We start from the raw sequence: 22136 nt of genomic DNA on the forward strand, positions 1-22136 counted from the left end.
AATAATAATCATCTCATTAAGGGACTTAAAAGAATAGTATTGCAAGTTTAGTACTTAGTGTTAATTCTCTCTAAAACAGCATTACTATTACAGTTAAGAAAATCAGAATCACTTAATTGCCAGTATGTGAAACAAACCAGAAAATATTGTGGTTCAGTGCCAAGCATGAAACATAGGACAATACCAAAACAGACAACACAATAGCAACTTATAATTTCCAAGACAGTACTACACACAGCCATGAGCAATCAACTATCAGCAGAATGATTACATGTGCAAATGTCAATAATCAGACAAATAAATGTGAATGTATGAACAGAATCAATAATTATCAACAGAACAAGGACAGCAGGTCAAACAATTTAAAGGATGTTGTGTGGGATAATTAGAATATTACACCTGAGTTAGTTTTGTTGAGAAGCTGGACAGCCACAGGAAAGAAGCTTCGGATGTGGCATCTGATCCAATTCTTAGTCCCAGACAAACAGATCAGTGTTCACATATAATTACCACATTCTTTCTGCTCTTCCTTCACGTACAAAACTTTGGTGAGCTTTTGGGGATGGATTTCACTTTGATATAAACCTGCCACAATACTTCTGCTGACAACATTAACTAATCTTGGCTGCCGAGTACATGCAAAGTTGTGGCTTGAAATACAGCTGCTACATTAATTAGCAAAACAAAGAAATGGTTGTGAATTAATGCTTTCATTTGCACACACTTTCGTATTTCTGAGTCTAGAGACAGGGTGAGACTGAATAGAAAGAGGAATTAATCCACATTATTCAACTGTTTCCAAGTTTCTAAACCAAATATAATTATATACAAAATCACTCTTCAAAAGAGGACGGATCAGAAAGAATGTATGAAGGCAACTCTGAGTGAGCGAGGCTGCTAGAACAAAGTTTTTCGTTGTGCCTCTGTATATATGTACTTGTGCAAAGGACAATAAACTTGTCATTAGCCAGTTTTGTCCAAGAATCCCAAGCAGCGAAAATACACTCTGTGGCCACTGTGTTAGGTACTGGAGTGGAAACTGCCATGGTCTTCTGCTGCTGCTGCCCCATCCACTTCAAGGTTCAGAGATGCTTTTCTGCACACCACCATTCTAATGCATGGTTATTTTAGTTACTGTTGCCTTCCTGTCAGCTTGAACCAGCCAGGTGAGAAGTAAAAGGTCAGAATGGGGAATAGGGGGGGGTGCAGGGTTGAATTTGTTTACCAGAAGAAGAAATCAATGTTCATATCATCAGGTTGGAGGGTACCCAGACAGAAATATAAGGTGTTGCTCCTCCACCCTGAGGGTGGCCTCATCTCGTAACGGAAATGGGAATCAGAATTAAGATTTGGCCACTGAGAAGTCCCGCTTGTGGTAGTTGGAGTGAATGTTAACAATGCTTGGAAGCCACTAAGTGCATGAAATATAAAAGCTGGATCAGTCATTATGCTTGTTCTATTATCCACTAAGATTATGGCTGATCACTTACTCCAGAACTATTTTTGTGCATTATCTGCTTCATTCTCCTATCACTAAAAAAATTAATAAGCATGACAGTTGTACAGCTAAAATAATATTTAATAATTTAACTTACAAGGCCGTGGTTTCTCTGCATTAGTCAGGTCTTCAAATTTTACTACAAAGAAAACAAAGGCAAAAATATGCATTACATTATTTGTATTTGGCCTGACATCATACAAGACAACATAATGAGATGTAATAAAATATTAGAACATATATTTCTATAATCAGTGAAGAACGTGACTCAGTTACATACTGGTGTGCATATATGGTGCTCCCCAGCAGTTCTACATTTCTATTGCCTAAATATATCACTCACTTACAGAATGGCTTTGATCGATGCTTGGAAGAAGCTGTCCATTTTCTCTCTTGGCTGGAGAAAAATGGGAGCAATGGGGGTGGTAAAAGCGGTTTTGATTCAACTCTGCAGTTAACCATAATTCTTCACTGCATTTTAAGTAATGTAGTGTGTTTTGGCTCTTGTTGCTCCTCCTCGGTTTTTTAAACATCATTTATCATTTATGCAGAACAAAAAAGGGTTTTAGCCCAAAATATCAACTGTTTAACTCTTCTCCATAGATGGTGCCTGACCTGCTGAGTTCCTCCAGCATTTTGTGTGTGTTGCAGAACAAGGTTTGTATTAAATATTTTCCCCACTGCTCTTGCATCCTCTAGAAGGAAATTTATCCAAAGTTATCAAAATCTTAATGCTCCTCTGGTCCACTCTGTCAATAGTGGCAGCTCTGGCAGCTGGCATAATCAAAGACTTCACCTACCCCGGACATTCTCTCCCATCGGGCAGGAGATCAAGTCAAGTCAAGTCAACTTTTATTGTCATTTCGACCATAACTGCTGGTACAGTGCATAGTAAAAATGAGACAACATTTTTCAGGATCATGGTGTTACATGACACAGTACAAAAAACTAGACTGAACTACGTAATAGAAAAAAACACAGAGAAAACTACACTAGACTACAGACCTACACTGGACTGCATGAAGTGCACAAAAACAGTGCAGGCATTACAATAAATAATAAACAGGACAGTAGGGCAAGGTGTCAGTCCAGGCTTTGGGTATTGAGGAGTATGATAGTTTGGGGGAAGAAACTGTTACATAGTCTGGTCGTGAGAGCCCAAACGCTTCGGTGCCTTTTCCCAGATGGCAGGAGGGAGAAGAGTTTGTATGAGGGGTGCATGGGGTCCTTCATAATGCTGTTTGCTTTGCAGATGCAGCGTGTAGTGTAAATGTCCGTGATGGCGGGAACAGAGACCCTGATGATCTTCTCAGCTGATATATAAAAGCCAGAAAGTATGTACCAGGCTCAAGGTCAGCTTCTATCCCACTAGACTACTGAATGAACTTCTTGTAGAATGAGATGGACTTTCAGCCTCATAATTTACTTCGTTATGATCTTGTACTTTATCAGTTACCTCACTGAACTTTTCTGGTAGCTTTTACACTTTATTCTGCCTCAGTGAACTGTACAATGATTTGATCTGTAGAAACAGTATGCAAAACGGGGTGGCACAGCCGTGTAGTTTTTAGCACAATGCTTTGCAGTACCAGTTACCCAGGTTCAATTCCCACCACTATCTGTGAGGAGTTTGTATGTTCTCCCTGTGACTGTGTGGGGTTCTTCTGGGTGTTCTAGTTTCCTCCACCAGTCCAAAGACTTAACAATCGGTAGGTTCATTGCTCATTTTAAATTGTCCTAGCAATATCTCAAATAATTTTTAAAAAAAAGCCATGGCTTTCAATGTACAGTATTGTGCAAAAGTCTTAGGCACATATATCTATTAACAGTGGAGTTCAAAAACATACGCTGTCACACACTGTACAATCAAGAGAGAGCAAAATGAATTTAAGACTTCCATTTCTGCCTCCTTCTTACTGTCTAAGTAGAACAAACACAAGTAAATAATTTAGTAAATTCTTCCCATATAAGTACAGCTTGTTTCTCTCATAAAAGAGCAGATAAACAAAGTCCATATGCTATGAAAACATGTTGTTTATAAAGGGGTGTGGTTATTTAATCCAGATGACCATTTTGTTTTTCCCAGGCCACATCAACGTCTTCAGAGTTTCGGAGGATTGGATGTGGAAGGCAAGTGAGGAAAGATTTGAAAAGTGAGTGCCAAGTAGGCCTCATCAGTTGCTTTCTCCTGAGATGATGCCAATGTTGTGAATAGTCTGCATCAGACTGTTAGGGAGTGCTGTTAGTGCATAGTTACAGAGTTTGTGGCAGAAGCAAAGAAAATTGCATTGTCCTACCTATTGTTTATTTTGATAAAACTGCATATAATCTATAATAGGTACCAACCAATGTAGAGGCAGTAAGGTATTAAGAGATGTGGGGACAACGGAAGGGGTGGTGTGGTGCTTTGTTTCAGCTTGTTTCCTCTGGTCAGGGACTCTAAGACCAAAGGACTCAACCTCAGAACAGAGGGACATCCTTTCAGAATGGAGATGAGGAGGAATTTCTTTAGCCAGAGTGTGGTGAATCTGTGGAATTTGTTGCCACAGGTGACTGTGGAGGCCAAGTCATTGGTTATATTTAAGGCAGAGGTTGATAGATTCTATATTAGTCAGGAGATAAGGGATATGAGAAGTCAGGAGATTAGCACTGAGAGGGAAATTAGATCAGCCATGAAGAAATGGCCTGATTCTACTCCTACATCTCATGGTCTTATGAATAATCACATAGGATGTAGCAGGGATAGGGAAACATCACGAATGGATCTGTGGCTGACCGAAGGTTAGAAAGAGAAAATCATTGATGGAAGTGGTCTTGCTCTGTGATCAGAGTGACCAGGCTAGAAGCAAGCAAAAACAATATGAATTATTCTAAATTAGACCTCCAATCACAGTCAATTTATGGCTTTGCCACCAAGATAAATATCCAGTTCATAACTTTTGTTTAAAGTCTTCTGTAGATTTTTCTCTAAACAACTGTTCTTAGTTATCTAAAACACTATTTTTAGGGAGCAGATTTAAATAATAGCATACATATGTATATATGGTTAGATTATCCTTCTTCTTCTTCTATTCAATGATCCTTTTAAGTAAAATATGCTGTGCTACCACATTTTAATAGGATCCAAATGCAATTTAATAAACAAATCTACACTAGAAAGCAAACTTCAAATTTCTGCCAAGGCATAAAACAATGGTTCATTCACTTTCCTTGCGAACAATGCCATACTGGTGCTCTGCTTAGTTCTAGCCTGCAGACTGCTGATCTGTCACAGTGCTTTTGGTCACTCTGTATTTCTCCCCAGAACTTTAATAAAGACATCTGCTCAGGCAGTGTCTTGTGCCAGCAACGTACTGAATCTACCACCCTCTCCCTGGGAAGGTGGATGTCCAGGACCAGGTGTGAACCCATAGTCGCTGCCCTGTGCCACCTCAGCCACGAATTGGTCAGGGGAGGGAGCTATTATCTTGGTGAGCGATGAGGCTACTCAGAATGGAGATTGGTACAATGACAAGGGTGGAGCACAATAAAAGCCTGATGAACACAAGAGGAGGCATCATCAGGGACTGGCAACAGTTCTCTGTGTTGACAGACCATCCAGATCCTACTGTTTTTCTTGATACTCCCTGTTTGATGCGATGAGAGTTGCGTTCTCTTCCTTTCTTTGCCTGCACAACTCTCCCCAGCTCAGAAACTTCTCTGTAGTAACAAGTTCAACAGTGGTCACCAGTGACCATGTACCAAACTCTTAACAAATTACATGGTACGTCATAACCCCTTGACCATCTTCAACCCCTCCAAAGTACGTGCAATGGCTGATCATATGAATCTCCTTCGCAAATACCCCAGCTTCAGATCTATAAGTTGCATTTTACTACATTGATGTAGTCATCAATTTCGGCTAACGATAAGCCTTCCTTACACACAGCATAAGACATAGGAGCAGAATTAGGCCATTCAGCCTATCGAGTCTGCTCCTCCATTCAATCATTGCTGGTTTATCTTCCCTCTCAACCCCATTCCCCTGCCTTCTCCCCATAATTTTTGATGCCTTAACTAATCCAGAACTGATCAACCTCTGCTTCAAATACACTCAATGATTTGGCCTCCACAACCATCTGTGACATTGAATTCCATAGATTCACTACCCTCTGGCTAAAGAAATTCTTCCTCATCTCTGTTCTAAAGGGTCGTCCTTGTATTCTGAGGCTGTACCATTAACTAAAGTCAATTATTTATCACTAGCTCCCATTATAGCACATTCCTTTTCCAAACGGGATTATCTTCCATGCATGTGCCAAACTGGTGCCACCCAACTCAGCTTCTGTGCCAACCCTTAACTACACTGACCTCCTGTATTCAAATCAAGGATATGTCACAATTATATTTAATCCTTCCAGATAAAGGCATTATTTATAGCAACATGCAAGGAGCCCTGTTCATCTGCCCATAATTCCAATGCTCTCCCTGAAAACTGACTCAATGTAAACAATGTAACCTTGATGGCTTGATGTACTCTGACCCAAATTTCAAACCTGTGTTCCAGGTCAAAAGCTACACTATCAGTGAAACCTTGTCATTCTACATCAATTAAATTAATGGTTTCCTTGGTGGCCTTCCATTATTCAATATCTTTTAGTCTTATATACTTCTAGATAGTTTAACAACCAACACCCTTGTCCTAACCTTGTGAAGAATCTCTTAAACCCAAAGTACATTGTGCTTTGATTCCCTGTAAGTATAAAGATGTCAGGTGATTAAATACTCTTTTAGTAGTTAGTTATATTTTTGAGTTCTAAAGTTTGGGTGTAAGAAAATAGTTCTATGGAATTACATATTAAAGATAGGAAGATATCTTTAAAGATAATCTTTAAAGATAGCACCTTTTTTGAGACAAAGTAGTTCACATCATTTTAAAAGCGGAGATTGATAGGTTTTCGATTGGCCACAGAATCAAAGGTTATGGGGAGAAGGCCGGGGAGTGAGCTGAGGAGGGGGGAAGAAAGGGATCGGCCATGATTGAATGGTATAGCAGACTCGATGGGCCAAATGGCCTAATTCTGCTCCATTGTCTTATGAAACACACACCCAAATGACTTTACTGTTAAGTATTGCTCTTTGATATCCAAATTATCTGAATTCTTATCTATAGTATCAAAACCCAAACTGCCCTTTTATATCCACTGTAAAACTTATAATTTCTTCAGAAATCTCTGCACTTTCTCCAGTCTACCACTTTCTACAATCTTCTCCAGCACAGCTCTGTGTCCTGAACCTTCTGCTTTTGACTTTCCTGTTCTCTTCAGTCACTTAAGCATTCATATCTGGAACCTTATCCTAAAGCCCTTATGCTTTTCTAATTCTCTGCCAACTTCTAAAATCCTCAGAAGTTTTGGACTGCTTTCTTCTTGCTCTTGGAATATGCTATTGCTTTGGATGTTACAGCATAAAAGTTGTTTCTGTTAATGAAGTCAGAAAATAAATGAAGTAATTTCAAAGTTCAGACAATCTAAATTCTGCAGCAAATTGGCTGTTTGGATTCAGAACTGGCTTGCGCATGGAGGACAGAGGGTAGTGGTTGAAGGGGCATATTTGAGCTGGAGGTCTGTAATTAGCGGTGTTCAGCAGGGATCTGTGCTGGGACCTTTGCTGTTTGCGATGTATACAAATGCCCTGGATGAAAATGTAGATGGGTGGGTTAGTAAGTTTGTGGGTTAGCAAGATTGGTGGAGTTGTGGACCGTGCAATAAAGATCAATTGCAGATATGGGCAGAGAAGTGGCAGATGGAGTTTAACCTCGATAAGTGCACCTTGGTAGGGCAAATAGATAGATAGATAGATAGATAGATACTTTATTTATCCCCATGGGGAAATTCAACTTTTTTTCCAATGTCCCATACACTTGTTGTAGCAAAACTAATAACATACAATACTTAACTCAGTAAAAAAATATGATATGCATCTAAATCACTATCTCAAAAAGCATTAATAATAGCTTTTAAAAAGTTCTTGTCCTGGCGGTTGAATTGTAAAGCCTAATGGCATTGGGGAGTATTGACCTCTTCATCCTGTCTGAGGAGCATTGCATCGATAGTAACCTGTCGCTGAAACTGCTTCTCTGTCTCTGGATGGTGCTATGTAGAGGATGTTCAGAGTTTTCCATAATTGACCGTAGCCTACTCAGCGCCCTTCGCTCAGCTACCGATGTTAAACTCTCCAGTACTTTGCCCACGACAGAGCCCGCCTTCCTTACCAGCTTATTAAGACGTGAGGCGTCCCTCTTCTTAATGCTTCCTCCCCAACATGCCACCACAAAGAAGAGGGCGCTCTCCACAACTGACCTATAGAACATCTTCAGCATCTCACTGCAGACATTGAATGACGCCAACCTTCTTAGGAAGTACAGTCGACTCTGTGCCTTCCTGCACAAGGCATCTGTGTTGGCAGTCCAGTCTAGCTTCTCGTCTAACTGTACTCCCAGATACTTGTAGGTCTTAACCTGCTCCACACATTCTCCATTAATGATCTCTAATTATCATTTAGATTTAGATTTAGATTCTCCATTAATGCAAGGAGACAGTACACTGTTAAGGGCAAGATCCTTAACAGTGTTGCTGAGCAGAGAGATCTGGGGATCCCATTTCATAGCTCCTTGAAAGTGGCTACATAGGTCAATAAGGTGGTTAAGAAGGCGTATAGAATGCTTTATTTTATTAAATGAGACATGGAGTTCAAAAGTCAAGAGCTTATGTTGTAATTTTATAAAACTCTGGTTAGGTTGCATCTGGAGTATTGGTCGCCCCACATAGGAAGGATGTTGAGGCTTTGGAGAGGGTGCAGAAGAGGTTTACCAGGATGCTGCCTGGTTTAGAGGACATGCACTATCATGAGAGGCTGGATAAACTTGGGCTGTTTTCTCTGGAGTGCCAGAGGCTGAGGAGAGATCTGATAAGAGGTTTATAAGATTATGAGAGGCATAGATAGAGTGGACAGGGAGTATCTGTTTCCCAGGGTTGAAATGTCTAATACCAGAAGGCATGCATTGAAGGTGAAAGGGGGTAAGTTTAAGGGGGATGGGAGGGATAAGTTTTTACTCAGTGAGTCACGGATGGCTGGAATACGTTGCCTGGTATGGTGATAAAGGCAAATACATTAGAGGCTTTTAAGAGACATTTAGATAGGCACATGGATGTAAGGAAGATGGGAGGGATATAGACATTGTGTAGGTAGGAGGGATTAGTGTTTGACTTTCTGATTTGCTTTTTAGCTGATTCGGCACAATATTGTGGGACGAGTGGCCCGTTCCTGTGCTGTACTGTTCTATGTTTTACACTCTATATTCACATAAACTTAGATCATTTGAAGAACAACTTTTATTTATAAACAAACTACAAATTATTCAGCCACATTGATGTCTTCGACCAAAGGAAGATTGCTGTAGGTTAACGCTGACTACATAATGTAAAAATGTTACCATCAGTCTAAACACAAACATATTTGAAACATAGCATTTCCTGAACATTGCAATTTTTATAGTTCTGAACCTTTTATCCTCTGCAATATGCTGGAAAATGCCTACCACAACAACAACTAGAACTTACGCAGCCCCTTTAACATCAGGATCAAAATTAAGCTAAATCTGACTAGAGATTGATTTAAGGAACGAAAGGGGATATGGAGAGATTGGAGGGTTGAGGGCAGGAATTTCATAGTTTATGGAGGGAGAGTCATGTGGCACAGTACAAGGCCCTTTGGTCCAACTTGTCCTTGCTGACCAAATTGCCCAAAGGGAGTCGGGGACGTCAGTTAGCCTAAACTGGAGAAATTCATCGCTAATCTCAATTGGATTATCAATTATGCAAACCAAGGCACACATAAACCACGGCCAGGCTTTTTATGGTGACTAACCTTGTGGGTCGGGCAGAATTATTCTTCCAGAAACAACTGCCAGTGGCTTTGTAAATGATTGCCTGTTTCTTGCCATAGCCATTATTAATTGGAAATTCACATCAACGCAAGCTTCATCAGGAGGAACACACTGCAGCAAGAGGTAAATAACAATACATGGTCAAAAATAAGCAAGCCTGATGGTTATCATGTCTCATGTTATCAGCAATGGCAAATACTGATTACATTTTAGTAACCAATGATTTGAATGCTTTTATCACTGGAATTTTTGCACAAGTAAATTTGCTGCCAATGGATAACAGGATATGTCAATGATCAATCTCAAATGTTTACATGCCACAAATTTAAATTTGTATTCATGTTTACCAATAGACCAACTGCACACATGGTGGTAGAATAAATAACCCATTAGATCACAATTGTACAAAACAAGTCTGATAACATTTTTCAAAAGGTTACACACACGCATATACCCAAGCTTAATTATGACACTGCAGAACTTAAGATACATGTTTGGAATTGTCAGGAGATAGATAAATCACTCTGGTGATTCAAATTAAATATTTCAGCCTTCAGGAAATCTATAGCATTTTTTTTTGTTTAGGCAGAGTCTGTATGTTGTGTTATTCATAACTGGATTATGTTCTAACAACTTTTATCATGGATGAGGAAATATAACTATTATAACACATTAAAGAAACATACAGCTTATAAAAAATAATTCTTTCAATGCAACGTTCTGGTATTTATTACTTTTTAACATCTTAAATTCAGATTATGTTCTATTGATTATAAAAACAAACCTTGGGAAGATTAGGAAATCCTTGGCTACCATCGTCATTTTTATTGCATAACATAATTTCACAATGAAGGAAAACCAAGGACATGTTATAGACTGGCTTAAAGATAAAGCTGAATCTCTTTTTTTCCATCTCTGCGTGTAGGAAATCGAGCTTCTGAGAACTGTAGAAGGCCACAGACTCTTCCTTTGGACAAATGTTTTCAATAATGACATAGTCTGAAGCAGCAGCAGGGTCTGATAATGGAGAAATGTAGCAGGTTTGGATGACAAAACTTATATTTGGGTTAGATTTAGTTATAGAGACCTAAATCCAAGGAGCAAGAAGAAGAAAAATCATTAAAATGCTCATTAAAATATATAACATCACAACTAAATCAGCTGTAAAGGGGTAAGAAAAATCATATGAAAAAGTTTTTTCACCATTAATTATATTTTACTTTATTGCAGTACAAATTTATTTTTATCAAGTGAATACTCTGAGTGTCTTTGTAATGGAATACAGGTTAAATTAGTCTTTCACACTATAGAAAGACAAAAAAATATAACACTATGCAAAGAACCAACATGTGTGGAATGGAAACAGATTTGTATCAAGTGTAGTTTGGAAAATTGCTTCTGCATTATTTTTTGTACCTATTTTTAGCTTGGAAGAATAATGTGGCTGATGTGAAGCTCCCACCTGACATTGCAACAAGAGAACTGATAACCAAACTGACCAAGAGATATGTCTAGCCATGATCTCCTCCACTATTGTGCAGAGACCACACTCAGGTTGGAGGAACAACATCCTTCACCATTCCCCATCCCCTTTTCCCTCTCACCTTATTTCCTTGCCTGCCCTTTGCCTTCCTCCAGTGTTCCTCCCCCACTTTTCTTTCTTCCATGGCCTTTGTCCTCTCTTATCAGACTCCCCCTTCTCCAGCCCTGTATCTCTTTCACCAAATCAATTTCCCAGCTCTTTACATCACCACTCCCCCTCCTGGTTTCACCTATCACCCTGTGTTTCTCCTTCCCCTCTGCCCCACCTTTTAACTTTACCCCTCATCTTTTTTCTCCAGTCCTGCTGAAGGGTCTTGGCCCGAAACATCAACTGTACTCTTTTCTATAGATGCTGCCTGGCCTGCAGAATTCCTCCAGCATTTTGTGTGTGTTGCTTCAAGAGATGCCTCTGGTTGGGCAGAGGTGCATTTAGACATTGATTTGGTATTATTGCCTGGGTGATTTTGATAAGATGCTGTATATGATCTTGCTGAATCATGAAATTATTTTGAATTAATTTAGTTTTCACTATAAGTAGGGATCAAGTGACTCAACAGACAACCAAGGAATTTCTATTTGTAACTTGAATGAGGAGTACCTATTAATACTATTATCTAACTTGAGAAAGAAGCTAAACACAAGAGATTCTGCAGATGCTGAAAATCCAGAACAACACACACAAAATGCTGGAGGAACACAGCAGGTCTGGCAGCATCCACGGGGGAAGAAGCTTATGAGAATTATGTAATGAGAGTACAAGCCCTCCCCAGCTTACCAACACCTGACTTATATACAGTTTGTACAAAACAAGAAAGTGTTTTGGAGTCCAATGTATCTCTTCAACTTTGGATAAAGGAAATGCAGACTGGGTGACCATTTTGTGGGATATCTGATTTCAATCTGTGGATGTGACCCTGATCTTCCAGTCGCCTGCCACTTTAATTCGACCACTGCACAGCCTAAACGAGTTCGAGGAATAGCACCTCATCTTCCACCTGGGCAAGTTGCAGCCTTCCAGGCTCAATACTGAATTCTATAACTTCTGGTTACTCTCTTTTTCTGCTTGCATCAGAACTGACCATTTCAGTTGTAAAATTATCCATCTATAAAACTGCCTCAGTTTTATATACCAGACCCAAAATGGAGGAACTCAGCAGGCCAAGCAGCATCTATAGAGGAGAATAAAAGGTCGACGTTTCGGGCCAAAACCCTTCATCACGAAAGGAAAGAAGAGGGAGGAAGCCAGAATAAGAAGGTGGGGGAGAAGGAATACAAGCTGACAGGCGATAGGTGAGATCAAGTGAAGGAAAAGGTGGGTGGATGGAGAGGGGGGAAATGAAATATGAAGCTGGGAGGTGATTGGCAGATGAGGTAAAGGGTTGAAGAAGAAGGAATACAATAGGAGAAGACAATGGATTATGGAAGAAATAGAAGGAGGTGGGAACCAACAGGTGTTGATATGCAGATCATGATGGCAGAAAGGAGAAAAGAATGGGTGAGAGAGCAACTAGAATAGGAAATAGAAAAAGAGTTTCTCTCTCTCTCTCTCTCCACCCCCCCCCCCCCCCACCCATGAGTACAGGCTGACATTCTGAGCATGTCCTACAGCCCTGAATTTCTTTTTACATTCCATTGCTTCTCACTTTTGAACTGATCTAATGCCCACCAACCGGATGACCTCAACTACTTATCCCCAAGCACCCATCAGAGATATTCCCCTTGGCCTATCCATCTCTACCCCACTTTTCCTGCAACTTAGAACGAACATGTCTTCAATAAAAAATAAATTACAAAAAGGTGTTTGACCTGAAATATTAACTCTTCCCACAGATACTGTATGCCCTAATTAATGTTTCCATCAATCTGTTTTTGTTTCACTTACTTCAACTTTTTAAAAGTAACTTGCAATTCATCTATAAAATCACACAGAAAGAAGTAGGCAATTACAATTAAATTCCCATTAATTCTTGGCAGAGCTGCAAGGATCTGAGTGAACACCTGACTGGTTTGTGGTTTAAATTTCTTGGATTAAATTAACTCTTAGCTACTTTTGTGTGGAATATTGTAGACAACAGTGAGTGAGAATGAGGTAGACGCTTTAACACAACATCTTCAACAGATCATTTAGCATCAGGAAACTCAGCAACTTGTGTTTGTTTTTGAGGACATGAACACTGGTGCAAAATACCAATCACAAACAAGAGGAAATCTGCAGATGCTGGAAATCCATGCAACACACACAAAATGCTGGAGGAACTCAGTAGGCCAGGCAGCATCTATGGAAAAGAGTAAACAGTCAACATTTCTGCCCAAAATGTCAACAATACTCTTTTTCATAGATGCTGCCTGGCCTGCTGAGTTCCTCCAGCATTTTGTGTGTGTTGCAAAATACTCCGGAGATTGCATGCATAAAAGCCTGCTGAAGATGATCACAGTGCATTCCAATGCTGTTTATTAAAATGTGAATCTCACACCAATTAACAGGAACTTAAATAAATATGAATATAATTCATACATAAAGTGAGTACTTAGAGAGACCGTTGTAACATTATTAAAGTTCCTGGTTTTATAAGTAGTATTATTCACCAGAATGAAATTATGGTCATTGCGTCATGAGAATAATCACTTTGGTCAAACCTCAGTATCACTTTTGGGCTGAAATTTCCCCGGTCAAACCAAAGATTGATAAACCACAAGCTAACCACATGTTCTTTTGCATGTACAACTGCCAAAAAGTAATTCTGCTAAAAGCACAGACTACACAATTCTTCATTTGCAAGCTGGCGAAGCCATTACCTCAACATATAATGGGCGATTTTCTGAAACGGTGTGCACTCCTTGCGAGGGAGTGCGGAACAACTCTGTGCTATACAGCTTCATATTCAAAGTTGCATTGTTGACTTGTGTCACAGGAGGGAAAAGAGGATGTGAAGGCAGTTCTGATTTCTTGCTTGCTGTCGTGTATGTGCAGTTAAACTGAAACAAGAAGTAAATTATTATTAAGAGAGCTGTTGTGGTTGCGAACATCTATTAAACTCTTCCTAAGAATTCTAGGGCACGGACTCTCTGCTTAGTACTTTCCAACAGAATGCTGATTTATTATTGCAACCTTGGTCCTGGAGCCCTAACACTCAGTGCCTTCTTTAATCTTCCTTTAACTCTGAGAATGCCATCTCTACCTATGAATGGATTCCATTTAGCAAGTGGGCTCTTCTTGTTAAGGCTTCCTCCCTCAGAAAGAAAGTCAAAGAAGGTGGCTGTCTGTGTAGAGTGGATTATACGTTCGTTGCCTAGGACAGTACGCCGGTGATGTGGGGTCTCAAGCATCCATGACAACCTCTGCACTTAGTAGGGAGCTTTGTGGTAGGCTTGGAAGAGTACACAATGTGTACCCCCCTGTACATGGAAAAATACACCCATAAGCAGGCTGCTGATGTGCTTAGAAAATGGTGTTTCATCACTGCATGGCTTGGTGTGGAGTGAACCATGGAAGCAATGATCTGTGGCTGCCTGCGAGAGCTAGTGTGGGCAGGAAGAGACCAGCGTTGCTTCCACTCAATGTAGAGGTATGGGGCGCAGAACTGTAGTGAATGTAGGCCATTGTTGCACAGGTTTATAGACAGTCTGGATTCCACACTTTCTCCCACCATCTTTTGTAGTATGCTGGATATGATAAAAGGGTGTAACATTCACTCTTTGCTGGCCAACACGGCTCTCTCCAGCCTTGAGACTCCGCCACAATAACAAACTCAACAATGCACACTGGCTTTTAAAGAAATCCACAGGTTGGGGAGAGCTGCACAATGATAACGGCAGCTGATACTCCCAGTTCCCAGTAACACCTGCACTATCTTGGTAGGCCAAGAGCAACCCTGAGCCCTGCTTTCTGATGTTGAGAGGCTGTACACCTCAACTCTATCCTCCTGACACCAGCTCTCAAGGCCATCTTCTGCACATTCTCCCGCTGGCTCACTCCACCAAGTGCTGGTCGCAATGGCTACATTATCATCCAGTTTTCATAGGCAGTGTGGAGAGGGCAGAGTCCTTGTCACTAATGCAACTCTCTACATATATTGTGACACAATCCCTTTCAGTGCCGAATCTATTAGTATTCTCATTCCCAATTCAGATGTATTTATCACATGTACAGTGAAATCTAATCGGAGAACATTAAAATTTGTTTTTACTTTATATATCAATGACTTGGATGATGGAATTGATGGCTTTGTTGCAAAGTTTGTTGATATGAAGATAGGTGGAGAGGCAGGTAGTTTTAAAGAAGTAAAGAGGCTACAGAAGGACAGGCAGATTAGAAGAATGGGCAAAGAAGTGGCAGATGGAATACAGTGTTGGGAAGTGTATGGTCACAGACTGTGGTAGAAGAGGAAAACAACATTCCAAGTGTGGTCTAGTTAGAGTGTTATTGAGCTGCAATCTTACCTCACATTTTTTGAACTTAATCCTCCTACCAAAGGAGGAGGATTAAATCATACACTTCCTTAATCACCCTATCAACTTGTATGTCAACTCAGAGCAATGCATGGACTTGCATCCCAACATCTCTCTGTTCCTCCACGCTGCTAAGAACCCTGCCATTAACCTTGTACTCAGTCTTCAAGTTTGATCTTCCAAGGTGTATCATTACACACTTGTCTCTGATGACATTCTACTGAACTTTCAACCTTTGTATCATCTCTTTTATGAAGTCTAACCCATTCTACATACACAAATGTGAATGGAAAAACAATATGCAAGCTGCATAGCATACCAGAATGGTTCTCGGTCTACTTCCAACTAGGTCATCACCATCTCCAGGGTAGCCGTTGTCTCCTGACTCTTCATTATCACTCTGCCATCCACTTCCTTCAGCAGAGGACTCTAACTGCATCACAATCTATCAGTGAGGGAAACATTTAAAAATACTTAAATTTAAATAATTTTTTTGAAATACTTGATCTGCAAAGGTCATTGGTCATGATTAAAACAACAGGAATAATATTTCATAATCTCTAATTAGCTCTCTTGCACAGTGCTACCTATCACTATTCCATGCTCTCTCCATCAGCAGCTACACATAATTTCTCCTCTGCCATCCTTAGTAACTTTCTCCTTTAACCGCCTAGCCTTACCACTCACTGGAACATTGCATTTTTGGAAGATTCCTTTGTTTCTATCCACACCTCTGTATGAATATATCTTCATTTTACCTCCTATTTTCTGCTTACATTCCTTCTCCACCACAAAGAGAAATCTCAGATACCATTGTTAGTGCAGAATTTTATAAAAGTATAATTTTCCTCTTTTTCTCTCTGTCTTTTATGGAAGAGCACAGGTTGGCACAGCAGCATACAATGACATACAGATTTACTGGCCTCTCCTTCGTGTGTGCATCACCTGTTGACAGCCAAAGTTGTACGTGCAGGAACAGGCCTACATAATATTTACAATGCCTGCTACAGCACCAGTTATAAAGTAACTGGCTGGGGCCTACGGAGTCTAGTACAGAGATTTTGCCTCAGATGGGCCTTCTTTGAAGAATATACTTTCCTAGTCTTTCCCGTGGGCTTTTCAATGACCTCCAATTACCAGAAATGACTGCTAACTACGTCCTCAATCTTTCACTTGTCAGACTGACTTCCTTCCAATCTCCAAATGCTAAACCCTCTAACTAATATTCCAGCTGAAGCCTTCTTTTAATTTATAGACTCATTTTTCTATCATTCCTTGACTGTAGATCTGTTATTTCCAGTGGAAGATCTGTTGACAATGGCATGCCTAAATGGCGCTATTCAATTTTCAAGCAATAATCTTGATCAAAGCATTACTTTCATCTTCAAAAAACATTGACAAGAGCTAACAATCAGCTGGTGGACAGGACAAAAAATTCTGCTTTGATCATTCACAGCTAGTTAAAAAAGGCAACATCAATTGTTTTACGTACCGAATTCAAATAGATGATGGAACCATCCATAGATTGATACCTGGTCGTCTCACAGTCAGTGAGTGAAGATTCCAAAATGTAATGTGTGGCATTTACTTTTGCTTTACAATTTGGATCTAGTAGAGAAATCTGCATTACTGCAGATATGTCATCCTGTATAGGGATAGTAAAATGTAACACATCTGTTCAGTACAAGTTACGTTCTTACAGCGATACAATTAAAACAGATTTTAATAGCAACGGCAGGAATCTAGTGTAATACTGTAGATGATGGCATTACTAATGTGACTGCAGGTTGTCGATTTTGGTTCATTCATAGCCACATACAAGATCTGTAAATGGCAGAATAAACTGTGTCATTCAGAACAGAACAATACAACACAGGAACAGGCCCTACGGCCCACTACGTTGCACTGAACCAAATAAATAATCAAATGGCCAACTAAACTAATCCTTTATGCACACCCTTCCATTTTCTATATCCATCTAAATGTCTCTTAAAAGTACCTAATGTATTGTCCTCTACCACCAACCCAGGCAGCGCATTCCAAGCGTCAACTAAATTAATTCAAATTATTTTTTAAATGATCGTTCCTAAAACTAACTTGTCCCCTTAAATTAGAAAAAAATGCAATCATTTTCTTTCAAACAAAGGCCAAATATCTTTCAATCACAATGTCATGGAAAGCAACAGTGATTCTTTCAAATACTATCCATGCATTGCAAATACACTGAGCATTTTATTTGAAAGTGTAGTTCTTTTGTTGAATTACCTTCAGATTAAGAATACAAGTAAAGCTTGTTCAACACTTTACACCTTCTCCACCATTCAATAAAATCACGGCTGACCTTCATCAATTTCTTCTCATGTTTGAATAGTTGAGTTTTATTTTGAGATTGTGACCCCATATTCTGGACATCTTAAGTGGCAAAAGCATCATCTCTGCATCAGACTATACAAGAATTCTAAATACTAATTTTCCGGAACTTAAGAGAGTACAAAGCTGTTTGCTTAGTCCTACAACCTCAACCAAAGGATCAAAGTGGATAACCTTAATTGCAAATTACAACCTGAAGAGAACAGATTTTTCAAACACCTTTTCTTTTCATAAATCCATGTTGATTCTGCCCATTTTAACTTTCTAAATGGCCTGTTACAATTTCCTTCAAATCTCCTTTATGGCCACAGAAAACTCAAGTACTGCTGTGTCTTTAGCCAGAAATGAACTGAGTCAGACCCATACTATAACAGTCTAGCTTGTTATGGCCTTTCACCTTATTGTCTACCTGCACTGCACTTACTCTGTAAATATAATCTTATACTACCTCAATGCACTGTTGTAATGAAAACGACCTGCATGGACAGCGTGCAAGACAGGTTTTTCATTGTACCTTCGTACATGTAATAAACCAATTTATTTATAACTAATAAGGGCTTTTAGGTTTTGCATCATTAGCATTGCAAATATATTAATTCACAAACACATCACAAATTATTAGAGTTGTTGAAGCACATAATGGAATTAAACAAACCTGCAAGCTGCTCTTTTCAATTGCAGCTATCATTTTTTCATCCTCACATTGAACGAACAGGGCCACATTATCAATGGTTTGAATTTCTTGTGGTTCAAGGAATCCATTTTTCATTAGATTTACAAGAGTACTCTCTGATGGTATCTGTGGAAGCTTGTGAGTTGTATCCAACCTGCCTTGGTCAAAGGGAAATGGAAACCGAAGCTTTTCTTTCATACCAGGCAAGGCCTGTTCAGGTGACCATAATGGCTCTCTCAGAATAGAAAGCTCTGGTGGAAGGAAGGAATCCATCTCTTCTTCATCTAAGGATGATGGAAAAACAGGAAGCTGTCAATACTTTTGTTTTAAAGAGTACAAGACTTAAAACAAGTTTTCACTTCGAAGTCAATAAAATGCAAGGTACTCTGCAGAAACTGGAAATCCAGAGTAACACACACACAAAATACTGGAGGAACCTATCAGGTCAGGCAGCATCTATGAAGAAGAATAAGCAGTTGCCGTTTCAGGCAGGTCCCTTCATAAGGAGTGGAAAGGAAGGGAAGGAAGCTAGAAAAAGGTGGGGAAGAGGAGTTTATTCCTCTCCATAGATGCTGCCTGACCTGTTGCCTGACTCTAGCATTTTGAGTGTGTGTTTCCCTTAGATCAGGTCTACTCCAGAGTTACAATTATACTAATACTGCTTTGTTGTATTTAATTTTATTGCAAACTATCAAACAGTTTGGTGATGTATAGACTGTTCTATAGGTCAGGATTAGTTTCAGCTCTTGTCTTCAACAGCTCGAATTCAAATTTTCAAAAGGCTCTCAAATCCTAATGTCAAAAACTCTGAACAGTTGAACACAACACTATTATACTATTTAATATCATGGTCTGAAAAAGGAACAATAGTATTACTGTACTATTACAATGTATTACATACTGCAAAAGTGCAATCTGAACAATAACAACATTCTCCAGCATTGAGTTTTCTGGTAGACTGAATGAATCTATGTGGGCTTGCCTCAACAACAGTATTCAGATTGAGATTGAAAAAAATTCAACATTTAAATTACTTTACATCATAACAGTCCACATCAGCTTCCAAACATTCCATGAATAATTAGATATTTTCAAATTGGAGTTGTGAATTTTCTCTTTATTCTTTCTCCTTTTTTAAGTTAGCCCTTCACCGTCCGACCCTTAGATTGAATACAAGGAATTTTCCATGAACAAGACCTACAGTGATTTCAGGAACTTATCAGTTGCAACGAGTAGGATTTACTAGTTCTTCTCCCTATATTGTTTGGCCAAACTGACTGACTCAGTCTCCAGAGAAAGGCCAAGCAGTTGAGTTGATTAAAAAGGGGGGATAGAAACTTAAATGTAAAAATGTCAATATTACTACTTCAACCACATCTATAACTCAATACTACTTTTGAAGATTGATATTGCATCCATAATAATATTTACTGCCATTCCCTTAAAAAGAAAGTAAGAAATTGCAAGTTCTGTGCATCATTAGAACCATCCAGGAATAACGAGACAAAAGACAATCTGTAAGATCATTTAATAAACACAATGCCTTAATGTTATGATAGCTTTCAAATGAATAACATGTATAATCTGGTATTTAAACTTTTATTTTCTGTTACAATATATTCTGTTGGTTAACATCAATGGGGCAACTGGACTATTTTTGTTCAGAGAATCTGTGGTTGGTGCAAACTGCTCCAGTATCTGGACCTCAAGATGACATGATCCCTATGAGCAATTCCTTTGGGTCAAAATACTGTGCAAGGTATATGGTGCTGAGGAAACCAATTCTGTTAATAGTGAATCATACCTTGAAAATTGGAAATATTTACAAGCAGAATTGCCTTGAGTTAACTGGTCTTATTGGTCCCTTATGGATCATCTGCTACTAAAATTTACATTTTATGGTGGAGAACATTTTTTTTTATAAGCCTTTGAATGCTTTCATCAAGGTTTGTTTGATAAAGCCTTTTGAAGCTGGGGCTTCTACTGCTTAGATCAAAAGTGCATGGGTATTGCAACATTATCACTTCCAAATGCTTTCCAAAGCATATGTGGTCTGATCCTGGACAAGAGAAAATCTGCAGATGTTGGAAATCCAAGCAACACACACAAAATGCTGGAGGAACTCAGCAGGCGAGACAGCACCTATGGAAAAAAAGTACAGTCGATGTTTCAGGCCGAGACCCTTGGCAGGTCTGATCTTGATCTGTATTGTCAGCCTTCCTTCATTACTGGGTCAAAATTGTGATTATCACAATCTAACAGTATACTGTGGCTTAAGCAGTCTCATCACTTATTGCAATGATTCACCTTAGAGCTACAGTGGGGGAGCCAATGTCCTCCCTTCCAGCAATGAGAAAGTGTTCAATGCTACCTTTTCCCTTCATAAGAAAACTGTTTGTCAGGAGTTGTGCTTGTTCCTTCTGTTCTTGAGTTACAATTCCTTCCCCTACTCATCTGCTTCATTTGACAGCTTAACTCATAGTAGAGTTCTGAAGAAATGTGTTTGCTGTGTTACTTCATTTTTGACATAGAGAAAAGGCACACTTCCCACCATCCACATTACATTTGTGCCGTGCCTTTAACAAAACTAAATAGAAAAAGAAGGAATGCACATTTCAAAAGATATCAATGTGAAGGAAAGTTATTGATGGAGATAAAATAGCAACAGGAAATAAAACTGTAAACCCTAGGTAACATGTTAAGAAAAATGAAAGCAAAAGTGGTGAAATAAAACACAGGAATAAAATTTCATCCTCTGGTTAATGTGCTAAGTGTCATTTGGTAATGTACACACATACAAATGGCATAGGTAAGCCAGTTTCTGAAAGGCAAACATTTTTGGAACAAATAAGTGAAAAGTGACAAACAAGAACACATTTTTAAAAAAAGTGGTAATATACCATTTGGCTCTACTTTTTTAACATACAAATTAACACAGCACTACAGCATGTTGACCCATAATTTTAGTTTACAGGCAACAGAATTTTGAGCATTTTCAGCAGCCGCTTATATTCAGTCCAACACTTGCTACAGCACATCATTGCCTCTTGTCAATTTACAGTGGCATGCATAAGTTTGGGCACCCCTGGTCAAAATTTCTGTTACTCTGAATAGTTAAGTGAGTAGAAGAAGAACTGATCTCCAAAAGTCATAAAGTTAAAGATGAAACATTCTTTTCATTATTTTAAGCAAGATTAGTGTATTATTTTTGTTTTGTACAATTTTTAGAGTGAAAAAAAGGAAAAGAGCACCATGCAAAAGTTTGGGCACCTCAAGAGATTTGAGCTCTCAGATAACTTTTACCAAGGTCTCAGACCTTAATTAGCTTGTTGGGGCTATGGCTTGTTTACAGTCATCATTAGGAAAGGCCAGGTGATACAAATTTCTAAGCGTGACTCCTCAAATCAGCAGCCATGGGCTCCTCTAAGCAACTGCCTAGCACTTTGAAAATGAAAATAAATGATGCCCACAAAGCAGGAGAAGGCTATAAGAAGATAGCAAAGCGTTTTCAGGTAGCCATTTTCTCAGTTCGTAATGTAATTAAGAAATGGCAGTTAACAGGAATGATGGAGGTCAAGTTGAGGTCTGGAAGACCAAGAAAACTTTCCGAGCGAACTGCTCGTAGGATTGCTAGAAAGGCAAATCAAAACCCCGTTTGACTGCAAAAGACCTTCAGG

At 39.2% G+C, this 22136-nt stretch overlaps 1 protein-coding gene across 4 annotated transcripts in view; it reads right to left on the reverse strand.

Moving 5' to 3' along the window:
- The window catches only part of tgfbr3 (transforming growth factor, beta receptor III), a 147374-nt gene that overhangs the window by 14493 nt on the left and 110745 nt on the right, over nucleotides 1-22136 (reverse strand). For 3 of the 4 annotated variants that reach the window (XM_073062659.1, XM_073062657.1, XM_073062658.1), the window contains exons 9-15: nucleotides 18442-18743; nucleotides 16909-17061; nucleotides 15736-15861; nucleotides 13764-13943; nucleotides 10210-10512; nucleotides 9407-9536; nucleotides 1596-1637 (exon numbers count right to left, since the gene is read on the reverse strand). In XM_073062659.1, coding sequence (XP_072918760.1) covers nucleotides 1596-1637; nucleotides 9407-9536; nucleotides 10210-10512; nucleotides 13764-13943; nucleotides 15736-15861; nucleotides 16909-17061; nucleotides 18442-18743 — 1236 coding nt within the window. Of the gene's footprint in view, nucleotides 1-1595; nucleotides 1638-9406; nucleotides 9537-10209; nucleotides 10513-13763; nucleotides 13944-15735; nucleotides 15862-16908; nucleotides 17062-18441; nucleotides 18744-22136 lie in introns of those variants that run through there. The other variant, XR_012101003.1, reaches the window with a different exon arrangement.

This window comes from Hemitrygon akajei, chromosome 12, assembly GCF_048418815.1.
Source record: "Hemitrygon akajei chromosome 12, sHemAka1.3, whole genome shotgun sequence".
Classification (NCBI taxonomy): domain Eukaryota; kingdom Metazoa; phylum Chordata; class Chondrichthyes; order Myliobatiformes; family Dasyatidae; genus Hemitrygon; species Hemitrygon akajei.